Source organism: Ceratotherium simum, chromosome 17 (genome assembly GCF_057802395.1).
Source record: "Ceratotherium simum simum isolate JZ-2026a chromosome 17, ASM5780239v1, whole genome shotgun sequence".
NCBI classification, from domain to species: Eukaryota; Metazoa; Chordata; class Mammalia; order Perissodactyla; family Rhinocerotidae; genus Ceratotherium; species Ceratotherium simum.
The window spans coordinates 38,245,374-38,261,707 of NC_141916.1; the positions used below are offsets into that span (position 1 = coordinate 38,245,374).

General features: G+C 35.3%; 1 protein-coding gene across 7 annotated transcripts in view; it reads left to right on the forward strand.

The window, feature by feature from the left end:
- The window catches only part of SOX5 (SRY-box transcription factor 5), a 964,162-nt gene extending 951,583 nt beyond the window's left edge, over nt 1-12,579 (forward strand). For all 7 annotated transcript variants that reach the window (XM_087442676.1, XM_087442678.1, XM_087442679.1 and 4 more), the window contains 2 exons: nt 5,513-5,729; nt 7,639-12,579. In XM_087442676.1, the coding sequence (XP_087298802.1) occupies nt 5,513-5,729; nt 7,639-7,942 (521 nt within the window). In that variant the 3' untranslated portion in view covers nt 7,943-12,579. The remainder of the gene's footprint in view (nt 1-5,512; nt 5,730-7,638) is intronic.
- The last annotated feature ends 3,755 nt before the right edge of the window (nt 12,580-16,334 follow it).

Consider the following 16,334-nt stretch of genomic DNA (forward strand, 5'->3'; position numbering starts at 1 on the left):
GAAAATCAGTTTAGATTGTCAGGACACAAAAAGATGTAGAGTGTGTGTTTTTTAATTTATACTTTTAGTAACCTTAGGCATATTTTCAGTATCATTTAAAAAGAGACTTTTTCCTGCCATGGGAGCTTTCAGCTTAACAGATAAAGTGCATATTTATCCTACATATGTAGACACTGAAGCATACAGAAAAGATGAGTGAGAGGAAAGCTGCTGATTATGGAAAGATCTATTATAGACAAATTTAAGTCCCAGAAAAAAGGAAGGGAAGATTCCATTTCTTTTATGCTATTCTCTTGACATCATCATCATCATCATCATCATCGTTATTGTCATCATCATTATCATCTTCATCTTCAGGTAGCATGGTGGCCAGGTACTGGACAACTTAAGCAGATTTTGATTATTTATTCTCTGACTTCTAAGAACTAAATGATAAAAATAGAATAGGAAGGGGCCGGCCTGGTGGCGTAGTGGTGAGGGTAACGCCCTCCGCTTCGGCAGCCTGGGGTTCGCGGGTTCAGAACCCCGGGCAGGACCTATGCACCACTATGCTGTGGTGGCATCCTGTATACGAAATAGAGGATGATTGGCACAGATGTTAGCTCAGGGTGACTCTTCCTCACCGAAAAAAAAAAAATAGGAACACCTAACTCTATCAGCAAATTTTCACCTTAACAAATAAGGAACAAAATTTACCTAAGTTATTAAAGCTTTATTAAAATCCGTAATGCACTTGGAGTAACATGTAGTTAATGTAGATAGTATCCCTTTTGATTCTTTACATTGAGGAACCAATCATCTAAAAGTTGTTAGTAAACATATACACGTGTTTTTATGATCCCGTATTCTCAACAGTGGTAAGAGATGCCACCCAGTCCGCAACATGCGTTTATAGTGAGACCAAAACAAACAAACAAAAACCATTAACCACTTAACCTTGTGTCTCAATTTTCATCTAAAATGATTTTGAGATCTTTAGAGGAATGTTATCTCAAAAGATATAAGCATATCAAGCTTTAGGTGTACATAGAAAATGTCAGTATTTCTGTATAAAAATATATATCCATGCAAATCAAAAAATGGGACTGATCAAAAAGAAATGCATATGTTTTGCATATCTACCATCTCTGATCCATTTTTCATTTTTTGTGACTATATTCCGCCTTCCATATGTAATTTCCCATTCTTTAAAAAACACTATACGTTTTTTATACACTATACGTTTCATTTGGAAAAACTCTAGAAAAAAATAAAATACTTTATGTAGCATATTTCATATTTTAATATGTCAGTTATTCCCAAATTAGAAATCCCAAAATGTAAAAATAAAAAACAAACTAAATACTAAGATGGTTTGAATTGTCTTTATATCATTCAATTCCTGTGTTTGAATACTAAAAAAGTGATGATCACTGATTAAAACTTTATCCTAAGTATAAGAGGAATATCAGTTTTGATGATATGAAGTATCTTAGGAAATGTAGCAAAGGCCTTTGTAGGAAAGAGATAACTGGCTAAGAGAATTTCTTTCTGTTTGAAGGAGAGAATATTAGAATGACCATATGATTATATCATAATAGGCTACATGAAAGAGAGTGCTCATTTCAGACTTTTCAATGAAATTATATTAATTAAAGATATAGCAGGAAAATAAGCCCACTGAGGTGTTTGGGACCTCGGTATTTAGTCATAGCTTCAAATAAATGAGTGATCTTCAAATATCCACAAGATCGTTCTAAATGGGCCATTTCATATAAAAGTACAAAGAAAACTTGATGTTTTCCTCTTTGCTGATTGTTTTGGATAACAGCCTTCGACAGCATGCCGCTAATTCATTCTGCTTAAAACAGGCGCTTGAACTAGGTTGACATTTTATGTAGTCTCTGGGGATCCTAGTTGACATTTTAAAGGGCTTCTAAGCATTTTATAATACCCTAAAATCTGGTTTTAATAAGCCATTCTGCTGAAATTGTTAACATAAGGAATCACCTTTTACTGTTTGGCGCTAGATCAGGGGGTGGGGGACATCTTTTTCTGATTAGATATACAGTAGTTGGAGTAAAATGTGCAAATTCATTACAGACCCCATGGAGATGACAATGTTGCTCAGCTCAAACTCTTCATTTTTATTCTATGGCCAGATTTAGAAAGGAAAAGAGCACTTTTAAGACCGATTTTTTTTATTTTGAACATCAAGGTTTTTTTTCCAGGGTGTTAACTGCTTTTATTTTATTTTATTATTTTTTTATTGAGGTCACGTTGGTTTATAACATTATATAAATTTCAGATGTACATCATTATATTTTGATTTCTGTATAGACTACATCATGTTCACCACCAGAAGTCTAGTAACATCAAATATTTTGGGGTGAATCTTCCTCTTTGTCATCAGGAGGAATACCCAAATGTACTTCTTCATTTTTCATTATAAAAGGCCCGTCTTTTGAATACAACAGGCAACTTACTCATGTACATGGTCCAGGGTAAGCAACCAGCCACACCGAAATCAAGTAGATGTTTTCACCTCTTATGGAGATATCTAAAATGCTTTCCTACCATTCTCATCTAGTCTCTTTCAGGGGTTTACATCACAGCTACATATAGTGGTTGTTGTACCTGCAAAGCCATTGAAACCAAAAGCAAACTTGTCATTTGCTTAACCCCATTCAAAAGTTATTATTAAAAAATGAAAACTTCATGTGTCGCCAAACTGAAACACTCTTCCGCACTGTCATAAAATGGAGTAGTTAGCCATTTTGCCTCAGTTAGTGCTTAGACTATCTTAATTCTTAATTTTGAAAAGACTTGTAACTATGATATGGTCATATTTTAAAATGTAGCTAAGGATTCGGTGATACTTCCAGAGAAATTATATTATCAAGTGTCAAAATATTTTGTGATTCCAGTTCATGCCAGATTTAGAAGCCAACTTTCCTAAGAATTTACACATATTTTAATATCCTTTTTTCCTCTGCATTTTAGCCAAACCAACTTTCTTTAAGTTCTTCTAATCCCCCTTCACACTGCCAGGCCTTAACCATTCTGTTCTTCCTCCATAGAATGCTCTTCTCTTTCCTATCCCTATAGGAGTTGATTCTGCAGCAAAGCCTTCCTGACCTACACAGAATTGATCCCACCTCCTTATGTGTTCTCATAGCTTCCTGTGCTTTCCACGGTTATAATTAAAATAATAAATTTTATAATTAGCTGTTGAACGTATTCCTTCTCTGCTGGAATATAGGCTCCGAGAAGATAGGAACCATAACAATTCAGCTCTGCATATCCAGGAATTAATACAGCATCATGCACATAGTAGGAAATCTAAAAACAGTTCTCACATTCCAAGACAGGTTACTATGAGGCATAAACATTCTCTTTCCTTAGAGAAACATATTCTTTTTGAGCTTATAGAATATTTAGACTTAGGGAAGAATCTTTGGCAATTCCTACTCTAATTGAGAATGCTAGTTTCTTTGTTCTATTTGGTGATAAAGATTGCTAGCGAATTTTAAGTCAACCATCTTTGATCCATTTTTTAATGTATTCCTATAATTATTCAGTAAATTATTTCTGATAAGCTCACTTTTCCACTCCCTGATCTGAGGTTCAAAATTCTGGTTTACATACTTGTAAGAAACTCCATGAAAAGCATTGATCTAGTTCAATAGTGTTATAGCTTTACCTATGTTTATATTTGCTCTGAGAACAACATAATGATTTTCGAGTACCAGTACAGAATAATGTTGGGCAATAAGGAGTTTGAGACAGTACCTGCAAATGATATGGCCTGACCAACTGACTTAATGTTCGACGCTGCTGTTTAAACACAGTTTGAGAAAGGAATAAAAAAAAATCTCTATTATTTGAACTATAATCTATGTTTCTGTTATAAATAGAATAAAGTCATATTGGCTGTCTAGATCGGAAAAAATATGTTTATAAATCTTTGTAACACCTGCATGGATATACCCACCCAGGCAATATCTGTTCCAATGGGTAACAATTATAACGGAAGAGATATTGTCCCTTTTGCTGCATTCCTTTAATAAATATAACACCCCATCTTGAGCTTTTGTAGGGAAGAACTGTTCATCAGCGAGCTGTTTGCATTTGAGATGTGCAGTTATGGTTGAGTAATGAACCCATTCAAAAGCTCTTAAGATCTTGCTTAGATGACTTTGGAAGGCAGGTTAAGGCAGCAGTGCAGGACGTGCTTGGTAGGAATCTCCTAATTCCGGTTATTTTGGACCTTGTGCATTTGCATTTGGGTAGAGCTGAGCTGCTTCCTTGCAGATAAACACATTTCATCTGCAAATAGATGGATTTTTCTGACATGTTAATAAAAAATAGACATTGTTACTACTGCTTCTGTTACTGCTACCCATAGCCATACTGAGACAATCAAAACTTGAAATCACGTCTATATTGAGAATTAGCATAAACTATTTTAACTACGCTTCAAACAGTTGTTTTTCGCAATCCTAGTTGAATCCAAACCAAAATTAAAAGTGAAAAGAAGGGGGAAACCAATTTGGGTTAACATTGTTAATGCATACTATATCACAGGAAGTGACATCCTTATATATTATTGCAAGTGACTTATTAAGAGAAGAATCTTCCTCAGTACATACTTAGTATCGTAATTCTGACCTCTGCTACATCATATGAAGTAGACGGGTACAGGTATGTAAAGACATACATTGTAGCACACTTTCAATTCCATCAAACCTGAGTTTGAGTCACAGATCTGCAATTTAATAGTTGTGTGACCTTGGGTAAGTTACTTCATCTATTTGAATTTCAATTTTCTCATCTCTGGAAATTGGTATAAATGCTGTCTATCTTACAGGATTGTGGTGAAAGGTAAAAATGAGACAACTCTTGTAAAGTTTTTAGCATAGTATCTAGCACACAGTAGTTACCCAGTGCGTGTTCATTAATATAACTTTTTATAATTAAAATTTTAATGAAGTGAATTTTTAACTGTAATCATTCATGTAAGCATACTTAAACATTTGGGGGAAAATGAGAATTATATGTAATATATGTTAGAAACCTTTGTAGTCAGTAGTGTACCCCCACATAAAAATACTCAATAGCTAGATAATTAGCCTCAGATTCAAACTATGTAATGAGTTTTTGCATAATTTTTTAGTTCACAGTTGAATTACATTATGGTCTAATGTAGAAATTAAAGCTATATCCATTAAATTACCTATGAGCTTTTAAGTACATAATATACAAGTTTGGCTAAATTGTTAATTCAAGGCAAAATACATATATATTTTGTATTTGTATCTTTGGGTACACAGTTTCTTTGAGGACATAGCCACCAACACATCTGTTCTTGTGGAATCTCACCTCAAGTCACAGCTCACTAATCAAAAACATTTTTATGTATTTATGGGTTTTGGCCATCATTTTTGCTTTTGATTTACTTGTTCTCAGTTATATCTTTTTAGGATCCTTCACAGCTGTGCAAATTGGAATCCTAACCTTCTTTGCCTCATAGGGTCTCGCTGGAAAGCTATGACAAACCTAGAGAAACAGCCATACTATGAGGAGCAAGCCCGTCTCAGCAAGCAGCACCTGGAGAAGTACCCTGACTACAAATACAAGCCCAGGCCGAAGCGCACCTGCCTCGTGGATGGCAAGAAGCTGCGCATTGGTGAATACAAGGCGATCATGCGGAACAGGCGGCAGGAAATGCGGCAATACTTCAACGTCGGGTATGGACCGTGCCGTCATTTTTTCAGAGGGAACACTTCCTGTTATACTTAACAGGATGTGAAACATATTTGTTCAGTTGCAAAGCAGCATTTTAAAAGAGAACCTGAACGTGTATTTTCAGAGACTAAACTGTCTCCCACATGATCCTGAAAAGGAATACAGCTGTGTGAATTCACTCCCAGCTTCCAGAACAATGGCTCTAACTTGAAAATAAAGTATCTGAAAGTAAATAATTTTGAAGTTTGCTGTTAAATACTTAGAAGTATTACTGGTTCTTTTCCTTGTTGGTTTTCATTACTTCCAAGGCTTCGCAGAGATAAATTCCACAACAACCAACAACTTAGTTGAGATACTACAACATAAAAATGATTTCAAAAGAAAGAAGCACTTGTTTCTGAATATAGAGGGCTTTCTGGGCTACCGGGGCACATGCGTGGCCTTTGCAGGTCACACCGAGTAGGGATTCTATTTAGGGCACAATGAGGTGTGAAGGAGAAAATTCCCTTCTGAATTAAGAAGGCAGCTCTCAGGATGTTTCACCCTGCTTCCTGTGGCAAGGCTGTTGACAGTGTCATAATATGCTGCCTGCAGCCACATCACTTCTGTAGAATTTTCTCAAAAAACACAGAAATAAAGTTGCTCATATTTGGAGATAGAAGTTAGTAAGATCCTGAGAGCTTCTTAGAATAATAAATACTATTCTGAAAATGGCCAAGAGGGTACCTTAGAATAAACCTTTTCAAATCTGCGCTATCCCCTCCGTTCCCCTGAAGGAGTCTGCCTGCTCTGTCCAAGGGTCTGCGGTTTATATCCCAGTGCATGACTCTTCTCAAAGCTGAGCATGAAACCCAGCACTTCTTGGAGAAATAGTAAACATATGAACGAATGAAAGAAGGAGTGAATGAACGTCATCTATTAATCCCTTCCTACTCGGACCAGCTACATAATTTGTGGAGCCCAGTGCAAAGTGAAAATGCGGGGTCCCTGTTAAAAAAGTTATTAAGAATTTCAAGACTGTGACAACAGGACCTTAAACCAAGCATAGGGTATTCTAAGCTCCAGGGCCTGTGCAGCTGCAGAGGCTGTCCACCCATGAGGCTGGCCCTGCTTCCTACCCCCACCTAATACGATTTCAGGGGCTAAGAGGATGATGTGATATTATTCAGTTCTGGCAGGTTCTGAGCAGTAAAGTTTTATTTTGAGAGCTCTAATCCTTTAGAGTTTTTCCATTCAAATTGAGTTATCTTTAGTTTTAATTTTTTTTTAAAACTGTTTCTGGGGACCAGCCCCATGGCATAGTGGTTAAGTTCGGTGCACTTTGCTTTGGTGGCCTAGGTTCACGGGTTCAGGGGTTCAGATCCCAGGTATGGACCTATACCACTCAGCAGCCATGCTGTGGTGGCGACCTACATACAAATTAGAGGAAGACTGGCACAGATGTTAGCTCAGGGCTGATCTTCCTCAAGCAAGAAAAGAGGAAGATTGGCAACAGATGTTAGCGCAGGGGTGAATCTTCTTCAGCAAAAAAAATAAAAATTAATTTAAAAATTAATTAATTTAAAAAAACTATTTCTGTATGTTACAGTGAGGAAAAATGAACTTGGGGTCAAGGACTTGGGTTCTTCTGCTTAATCTTTCTGTGCCTCAGTTTGTTTCATAAAAGAGCACAGTAACAAAAAAATTATTTTCAGAGTCAAATGAGTAACACATGTGAATGTAATCTATAAAGCACTATACAGAAGTAAGCTATTGGAATCAAAGTAGGAAACAATTTTTAAAATATTGGACAATAGGGTGAAAAATCACTAGCTTCGAGTTGGATCAGCTCAGCGAATTAATTATGTAGTAAGGCCTGCATCTGACTATTCACTCACCCACAGTCTCTTTTTGGGAATTTCTCTCTGACAGGCAACAAGCACAGATCCCCATCGCCACTGCTGGTGTCGTGTACCCTGGAGCCATTGCCATGGCTGGAATGCCCTCCCCTCACCTGCCCTCGGAGCACTCAAGCGTGTCCAGCAGCCCTGAGCCTGGGATGCCTGTTATCCAGAGCACTTATGGTGTGAAAGGCGAGGAGCCACATATCAAAGAAGAGATACAGGCTGAGGACATCAACGGAGAAATTTATGATGAGTACGATGAGGAAGAGGATGATCCAGATGTAGATTATGGGAGTGACAGTGAAAACCATATTGCAGGACAAGCCAACTGATAAGGGTCAAAAGATTGTTGTGACCTTAGGACTTAAAGAAGCCCTAGCTGGTTCATCCTTACCAGTGGCCAAGCACATTAACTTTCTCATACACTGACTGTTACCTTAACTGTTAGTCTTAACTAGTTGGGACATCAGCTGACTAATAGACCTCAGCCTCAAAAGGCTTGGAAAGAAAAAAAAAATACAACAAGCAAACAACAATATCAACAACAAGAGATTGAAATAAGCTATGGGTAACATAATGCCAGTAATTCAGCTGCTACATCCAAGCACTGAAGTCTTACCCGTCAACTTTTTTTTTTTTTAATAAACTTTATGGCTGTTTGTTCTACAATGTTCTAGAAATTCTCACTCAGGTACACAGTGCCAACAAGTGGCTTGTGAATGTGTTTTGTTGTTTTGTGCTACAATTTTTAAAAAGAAATAAGTTTTGTTTTGTTTTTTGGGGTTTCTGGGTTTTTTCCTTTTCTTTTTCTTTCCTTTCTTTTTTTTTTTGTAATGCACCTGACAGAAAAAAGAAAGATGAATTTCTCTTTACTTCTCTCCACCTTCTCCATCTCTATACTTTAAAGATGGAAGTCTGTGCATGGGGGGAAAGAGGGAAAAAGAGCCTGTTTTTAACTTCCTTGCTATCCACCACAAAATAAGCAATTATTTTCTTCAGAGGACTTTCTTTATCTATTGCACACCACACTACATCTTTGAGCAAGTGCCAAATTTGTTGTTGACCCAGTTCATTTTTTTCCCTTTCCTTTTTCCTGTTCCTTCTTAAGTTAGGACAGTGTTATATCTTAGACAATCCCTTGAAAAACCTGAAATACCAGCAGCTGGTGAGATTTGACTTTTTTTTTTTTAATGGAAACTGTAGGTGCTGTTCTCAGGTGAAAAGAGAGAGAGAGAGAGAGACATAAGAAATTTAGAGAAAAAATATTTTCTGATCTCGGATTTTTGTGTGTATGTATGTGTGTGATTATGGTACTAATAGGAATAATGTTGGACCATTGTGAGTTAAACCCACATCTGGGGATGAAATCCCACATCCTCCTAAGTGACTGGTCTGGAAGCAAACTTGACCTTGACTTTGCACTTCAAATGACAACTTAACCAATATAGGGCTCAGAAATTATATTTTTAAATTTCTAATATGATTATTATTGGATGAATCAGGTGGCCCTTTGTAATAAAGGTGTGCATGTATAACATGGAAGCTACTAGCAAACTGCTCCCAGATGTCCCTTCTCCCTGGTCAGTTGGTTCCACTAACGTTTGCTACTTAATGATTTCTGTTTGTTTTCATTGAATGTATTTGGCCTTTTTCCAGAAATATAGAATTAGCTTATTTCTTCAACATTCCATCCTTTCCTGATCAGGAAATGGAACTGATGATTTTATAAGGTATTTTTCATCTCTCCATGAAATAAGGTGGAGGCCATTTGCATTTCAGAACTGTGGGCCATGTGCATCTCATGCCATAAAAAGCAGGATTTGATTAAAAGTTGTTGCAGCCCCACAAAGTGGAGCCTGGCTGAACCCAGCAATCCTTGCCATTACTCTTACTTTGCTGTAAGATGAACCCACTGAAGTCCAGTGTTTGGTTCCAGCAGAGTATGTGCATAGAGCAACAATCAGCAGTGACAGGACTGCTTGTTTCGATTTTGCCAGCCAAATGCCAAGGCACCTGTAGGGCTTATACAGATAAATGCAAAATCATTTAAAGTCAATTGCCATTATTTGTGCTGATGCATCAGACAGTGAATACTCCAACCAGTAGCTTGGATGTGCTATGATTTTCACTCCAGTCATCATTTTCCTATCCCAACCCTTAATCCCAACCCTAAAGTTCAATTTTTACATATAAATAAGAAAAAAATGTCCTTTTTATTTTTCTCTCTCTCAAAAGACTTGCTCTGGGGTTTTGCTTGGAGGAGCTGATCATATCCTGCATGTCAGAGATTTTGTTTTGTTTGTTTTTCTGTTTGTTTTTGATGACTGTATTTTCATTTGAACTGCCTCTTTTTGCTAGTGTTGTAATAATGATGATGATATAATAATAATAATAGTAATAATAATAATAATGGTCAGCTGTTCCCAGATTAGTAAGTTATGTATAATTTATTTCTCCCTTTCTATTTTATTCTGCTCTGATTTGGAAGTGCAGCCAATAAGCTGTTAGATATTTAAAACAAATTTCCATCTCCAACATATATATATATACACACATATATATGTGTATATATATATACACACACACACATTCACCCACACAATTTACTTCTCCTTCCATAAGTTTTCTCCTTTTTAAAAATTTGGCCCCAACAATGTCAAGTTCTGGTGTTTAATACAAAGGAGTGAATTAATAGGAGGGTCGTGTTCAATCTTAATTAACTTATGCTCTCATCACTCATTTTAGTTATTTAATTGCCACAGTCATCTAGAGCCAATTTTTTTGTTTTTGTTTGTTTTGTTTTGTTTTGTTTTTAAGCACTCTGGATAAGAAAAAAATAGACACTTGTTTTTATATCGTTATTATGTACAATGTGAAAACAGAATTTTAAAAATTTGTTCTCTGTCTTTGTTAACAAATTCTTTCTGACTTATGTGGGTTCACCTCTCACGTTTGCTGGATACTTATTTTACACCATGTTATAAAGAAGCTTTGTTTTCATTTCATGACGTTGGGCTACAAGAATACTTTGTTTTAGCTCCAGGTAGATGCCACAGAGAGCATTCATGGCAGATATCAGTTCTAACACACTTACCAGTGAATTGACAAAACACTTCTGTTTGGTCTTGTTTTTGTTTTTTATTTTGTTTTATTTGAAGGGGAAAACAAAATTGTTAATGGTGACCTTTAACTGCTGAAATGCTGAAGTTAATTTTATTTAGTTAGGTTTATGTCAGAGAGACTCAACTGTGCGTGGACTTAAGCAAAAAGCAAGTTCATAGCCCTGCGTTATGTTCTCTGTTCTGACATCGAATTCGCTGAGTGTCACAATTTCTTTGCCTTAGTTTTCCCCAAAAGAAAACAAAAGAAAATTATATTAACGTTGAAAGCACTTTGAAGTCATTTGATAAAAGGTGCTATGAATAGCAACTTACTGTGTTAACACATTGCCTTTTTGGCATTTGATTGGTTTATAATTTTTGTAAAGGATCCTAAAACCTTGTATTCTTTTTCTGTGCCCCATGATGACCAAAAAAGATAAGGTAGAGGAAATGAGAGTAAGATCAACTAAAATGAGCATGAAGTCTCCCTCCTCTCTCCTTTTCTACCTTCGTGTTCATATTTCTTTCTCTCTCTCTCTCTCTCACACACATACACACACACACACACACGCACACACACACACACACACACCCCAGTACTGAGGAATAATCTTGCCAGAATTCTGTATTTTTATGGCTGTTGTAATCAGTTCCTCTAAAAATAGTCATGTTTTAATATGAATCTAGGAGAACATCACTGGAGAAAATAGATTAAAGTTGCTCATTTATAAATTACTAGTAATTTTGCTCGTTACTACGTTGGCTAAAATACGAAACTATTCTTCAGTACATTTACACCTAAATTAGTTGTCAATTTTTACCATTTATTTGGCATCTGCAGTTAAAAGTTAACCATGTATAAAATCCCTCCCAAAGAACATAATCTTTATTGAAACCAAATCCTCTTGTAAAGAACAAATATAAAAGGGTTTTCTTTGGTAAAATTATTTCATAGATTTGATTTCTGGAGTAGACTTTTACCTTAATTTGTTTAAAGAAAATTATCTTTAGCTATTTTATGGTCCCATTTCAGATATTTCCTTAGTCCAGAAGTTGTTACTTTTCCCAGAAGAAACCTCTTATATCACATCGAAAACATCAAAAATAATTACATTTTCATTCATTCTAATTAGTAAATTATTGAATTGTAATAAACAACTGTATATTTACAAACAGGTTTATAAAATATTTGTTTATCAAGTTAATAGTAAAATAAATATTATGGGATCTGCAAGGAAAAATATGAAGCCCACTTAAAGTGGTTCAGATATTTCTTTGTCTTATAGGGCATAGGTTTTCGTTTAGACAGGCTTTTACAGTATTTAATTTTAAAGTTTCCTATAACTATCAGTTTTACAGGTTGAAGATAATGTTGTGTTGAGTTTTCTACTGATTGATTCCTGTCCTCCCCAGTGTTTCTGTCACTGGTTCACTAAAACAGTATTTATATGGCTCCACTGGCTCTAAAGCTCTTAGTCCTTCTAACGTTTTGGATTTTACAAGTAAAAATGGGAAAAAAATAGAAAAGAGACAATCAAATGCCTGGAGCTTAAAACAAAGTATGTGCAACCTACCATCTCACTTGAAATTTAATAAAATAAATAATTATGTAAATATAACATAGAGTTATAGATTTATATTTTGTTCATAACACATAGTGTAATATAAGTTGTATATTTTCATGTTTTTGGTTTTATGTTATCATTCATGCCACAATAAAAATAAAACAGGAGTTTATGTACTCTTAAAAAAAAGGATGTGGGTTGCCACCAACCTGTTTTTTTTTTGTTTTTTGTTTTTGCATTCTTTTTTCAGTATTACTGCCATGCAAGGCACCAATAAAAACAGCAAATGTGTTCTTTACCTATTATACTGTGTTTCTTTTCACAATTCTTGTTATAAAGGTGTAATCATTAGTTTTATTATGAACAGAGTAAAAGTATGAAAAATAATTTGTTTTCAATCTAATAACCCCGCTTCTTGATGTTGACTTTGAATTGAGAACTAACGGTTTAATTCTTAGAGGTAGACATTCCAAGAAGGACATCCAGACCTTGTTATAATGTGTCTCATCAGACAGGGATCCAACTTCACCATGTCAAAAGATATTCCTCTTATATGTAATTGAGTCTAATACACTTAAAAATCCTACAGCCTGAATTGAAGCACTCTTAACGTTGTTTTCCCAAGCTCGACACTGTCATTGGGGTGGGGTTTCTACACTTTAGAATTGTATTTCAGATCATTGTTTGTATAGAAAAAAATTCTGAATTTCAGATTATGAAATTACTAGTAACCATAAAATGATTTTCACCTTGCTGGTATCTAATTTGGAATCATGCATATTTCTAAATTGTTTAACACTCTGACATTACTCTCTGGATTCTTCCTTCAACTTTTTAAAGCAAATATTAAAAACAAGAAGTCTCCTTTCCTTCCAATGGCCATTTTTGCTTGTAGAGACAAGTATTTCACCATAGTATGTTTTTCTATCTTGATAGTTCTATGTGTAATAGTTTCCTGTAAGGGTTTTGGTTGGTTGGCTTTTTAACAAGTATCAAGACACTGGGTCAGATGACATCTGGTTCAAATGAATATAAAGTAAGCATATAAAGAGGACACCACTAACTGCCCATTGTATCCCTTAACAGAAGTAATTTACAAAGTCTGGTCCACAGGCCACCTGCTTCAGAATTAACTGTTAAAAATGTAGATTCCTGGGCCCAACTCCAGATGTAGTGAATCAGAATCTCTAGGGATGGAGATAAAGCTGTTGCTATTTAACAGCTCCAGATAATTATTCTGCACGCTCTGATGTTTTAAAACAACCAGGAGGTGGGGCTATTTTCCTCTTCTATCTACCTTTTTTGCATGTCAAATTCTGCAGATCCTATTGCCCACCATACTTGAACCTTAGGCATCTGTGAAAACCTTGAAACTGAGGGTCAGTGAGTAGACAAGAGTTTTAGATTAGAAACAGCTCTCAATCTGTCTCTTCATAGATTGTTTTTGAGGGTATTTGATCCACCAGCACCCTGCTCATATGTTATCCTTGTTTCTCTGCTTCTCACGTTGTTCATCATGGCAAAGCAGTAGGCTTCAGAGACTCCAGGCGAGTGGAGCACTGAAAATATAACTGAAATACACAAAACTACACCCACTTAATATTTGCAAAACAAATTGAGGTTCTTTTAAAAGGAAAATACCCATTGTAGAAGTTAGGAAATGAACGTTCCGAGTACTGTTTATAATAGACTGCCTATGGCTGTGCTGGTCACAGTCTCATCCTGTTTCATCAGGAAACAGCATCATCAGGATATGCTAAGTATATGTAGATGGGGAAAATCTTGTCTGGTTATGAAATTTGGCTCATCCAAGGTGCAAAGTCCCAACCACCACCCCTTTTCTCCTAGCAAAAAAATTCACTTAGTTTTGTCCTGTAATAGTCCAATTTAGAAACATTCTTTTCTTGGCCTTTATGATTTTTAGTTTCTTATGGAACATTTAGGACTAGCATGCAATAATAATAGATTGTTTTCTTACTGCCAATGCCTTGAAGAACCAAAAAAATACTGGCAATAGTGAAAAGAAAACCGTTCTCTTTTTTTCATTTATCTCAATTTTGCCAATTTGAGTTGTTGGCGTTTGAGGAAGTTCACATATGCGTTTTTTAAAAAATCAGGATACTGTCATTCTTACTAAATGTTAAAGTTCATAAGTCATGCCTATTTAAACTTGACATCATCATTGAAACCTCAATTATAACAATGGAGGTAAAGGTAAGCATGAATTAGTTCAATGTTTGAGTTAAAGAATATTTATGAAAAAAAATCTGCTTTATTTTTCTTGAGTTTCTAAAGAAACCTCATAGCTAGCTGAGAAGACCTGTTTTATAAGTAAGCCTTGTAATTAATATGTAAAGTGTATGCAACAGTATTGCTAAAATTTCTTAAAAATAGTTATGTTTTCTTCAACAGGCTAAACATCTGTCCTACAATTTTATTCTTCCACTTTGCTTAGCAAACTATTTTACCAACAAGAATGAACCAATTAAGCTCTGATCACAATGTATCATCATTTTTTGATTAGTCCGGCCCAGATACATGAGATTTTACTCCCCTTATTACTACCATTTTTTCTAAACATGCCAGTGGATATGGAATGGAATGGTACTTTGTTGCTATTCGAAATATAACCAAGAGGATGAAAGTTGTTTTATCATTGATGTCTTTACTGATTTAATTTAAAAAGGAAAAAAAATTACCAGAACAACTATAGGAATTCAGTAGGCCTAAGTAAATACCACCATTTTGTACATTGCCTGTTCAATTTAGTATTAAATTTCAGAGTCTGGAAAGCAATCCTAATTATACACAAACTGTAAAATATATTTGAAATAAAGTCTTTTGTTTACAAAAATCACTGTTGTGATAACTTTTTCAATAAATTCATGTGGTCCTGGTAGAAAGAGAAATCATACAACATATTTAGATAATTATTTACACAGAAGACTGACTTGATTCAACTTGCTCCAACCCTGGCCCTCAGTAAGCATTCATTTTGCCTTATATTCCAAACCAACGATTGACTGGAGTACAAGTTTACAAATCGTGGTTGCATAATTTAGGTTTGATTCAAGACTACAATCAATACTAGTAGGCCCCAAATAATGACACAAATTTTCCTGTTTATTTGGAAATGATCTTTCAAGTAACATTGTCTTCTACGGGGTCAACATGCGTAAGTGGGATTAACAACCTGGTTTCCTATGGGCAGAGCTTATTTGACATCCGGAAAAGGAAGTAACATTGGCAGTGGCATAACATTTGGGTACAAACGCTAACTACAGGTAGCAAAGAGCAAATTTTGGATTGTCCTCATTAAAGAGTTATCAATTTCCCCATAACCCACTGATGCCACAGTGGGTTGGTCTATAGACTTTGATATCATAGCATATTATGTCATTTATATCTTAGACGCTTGCTTATAAAATCCTCTGGTGGAGCTTTATCTTTTCCTCCTATTGTTATAGTAAAAACTTGATTGGTCATTTAATTTTTCAGATACTTCAAGATTCCCCAAGTTTATGTGGGCAAACTTTGAGAAGTTTTGTAAATTTTACACTTTTCATATAAATTTTAAACACACAAAACCCGAGCTTGTATCATGGAAAGATATTTAGATATTTTTATAAACAAAAAAATACAAGTCAAGGAAAATGAATGATAAGACAAGAATCGTAGGAGTTTGTGTGGTTAGCCTTTCCTTGTCTTAATGATTCAATATTTGGCAAACATTAAATGAATGATGCTAACTTGGTCCTCCTGGCAATAAAAAGCCTAACTCTTGTTAAAGTTGATGTGTCTCTGCCTCCCTATTTCATCATATTAACTTTATGTAAATTCATAGGCTCTTTCACCCATTTTCAAAATTTGGTATGGCTTACAATAAATATGTAAGTACAAAGATGCCAGCACAATTAGCACATAGCAAATAAAGAGACAAAAGGTAAAGAGTAAAAAATAAAAAGGAATCACACCTATACACATGCACTCACACATTATACAAATGCGCAAAGACACACGTGAATTTGTGCGTGTGATTCCTTTTTATTTCTTGCTCT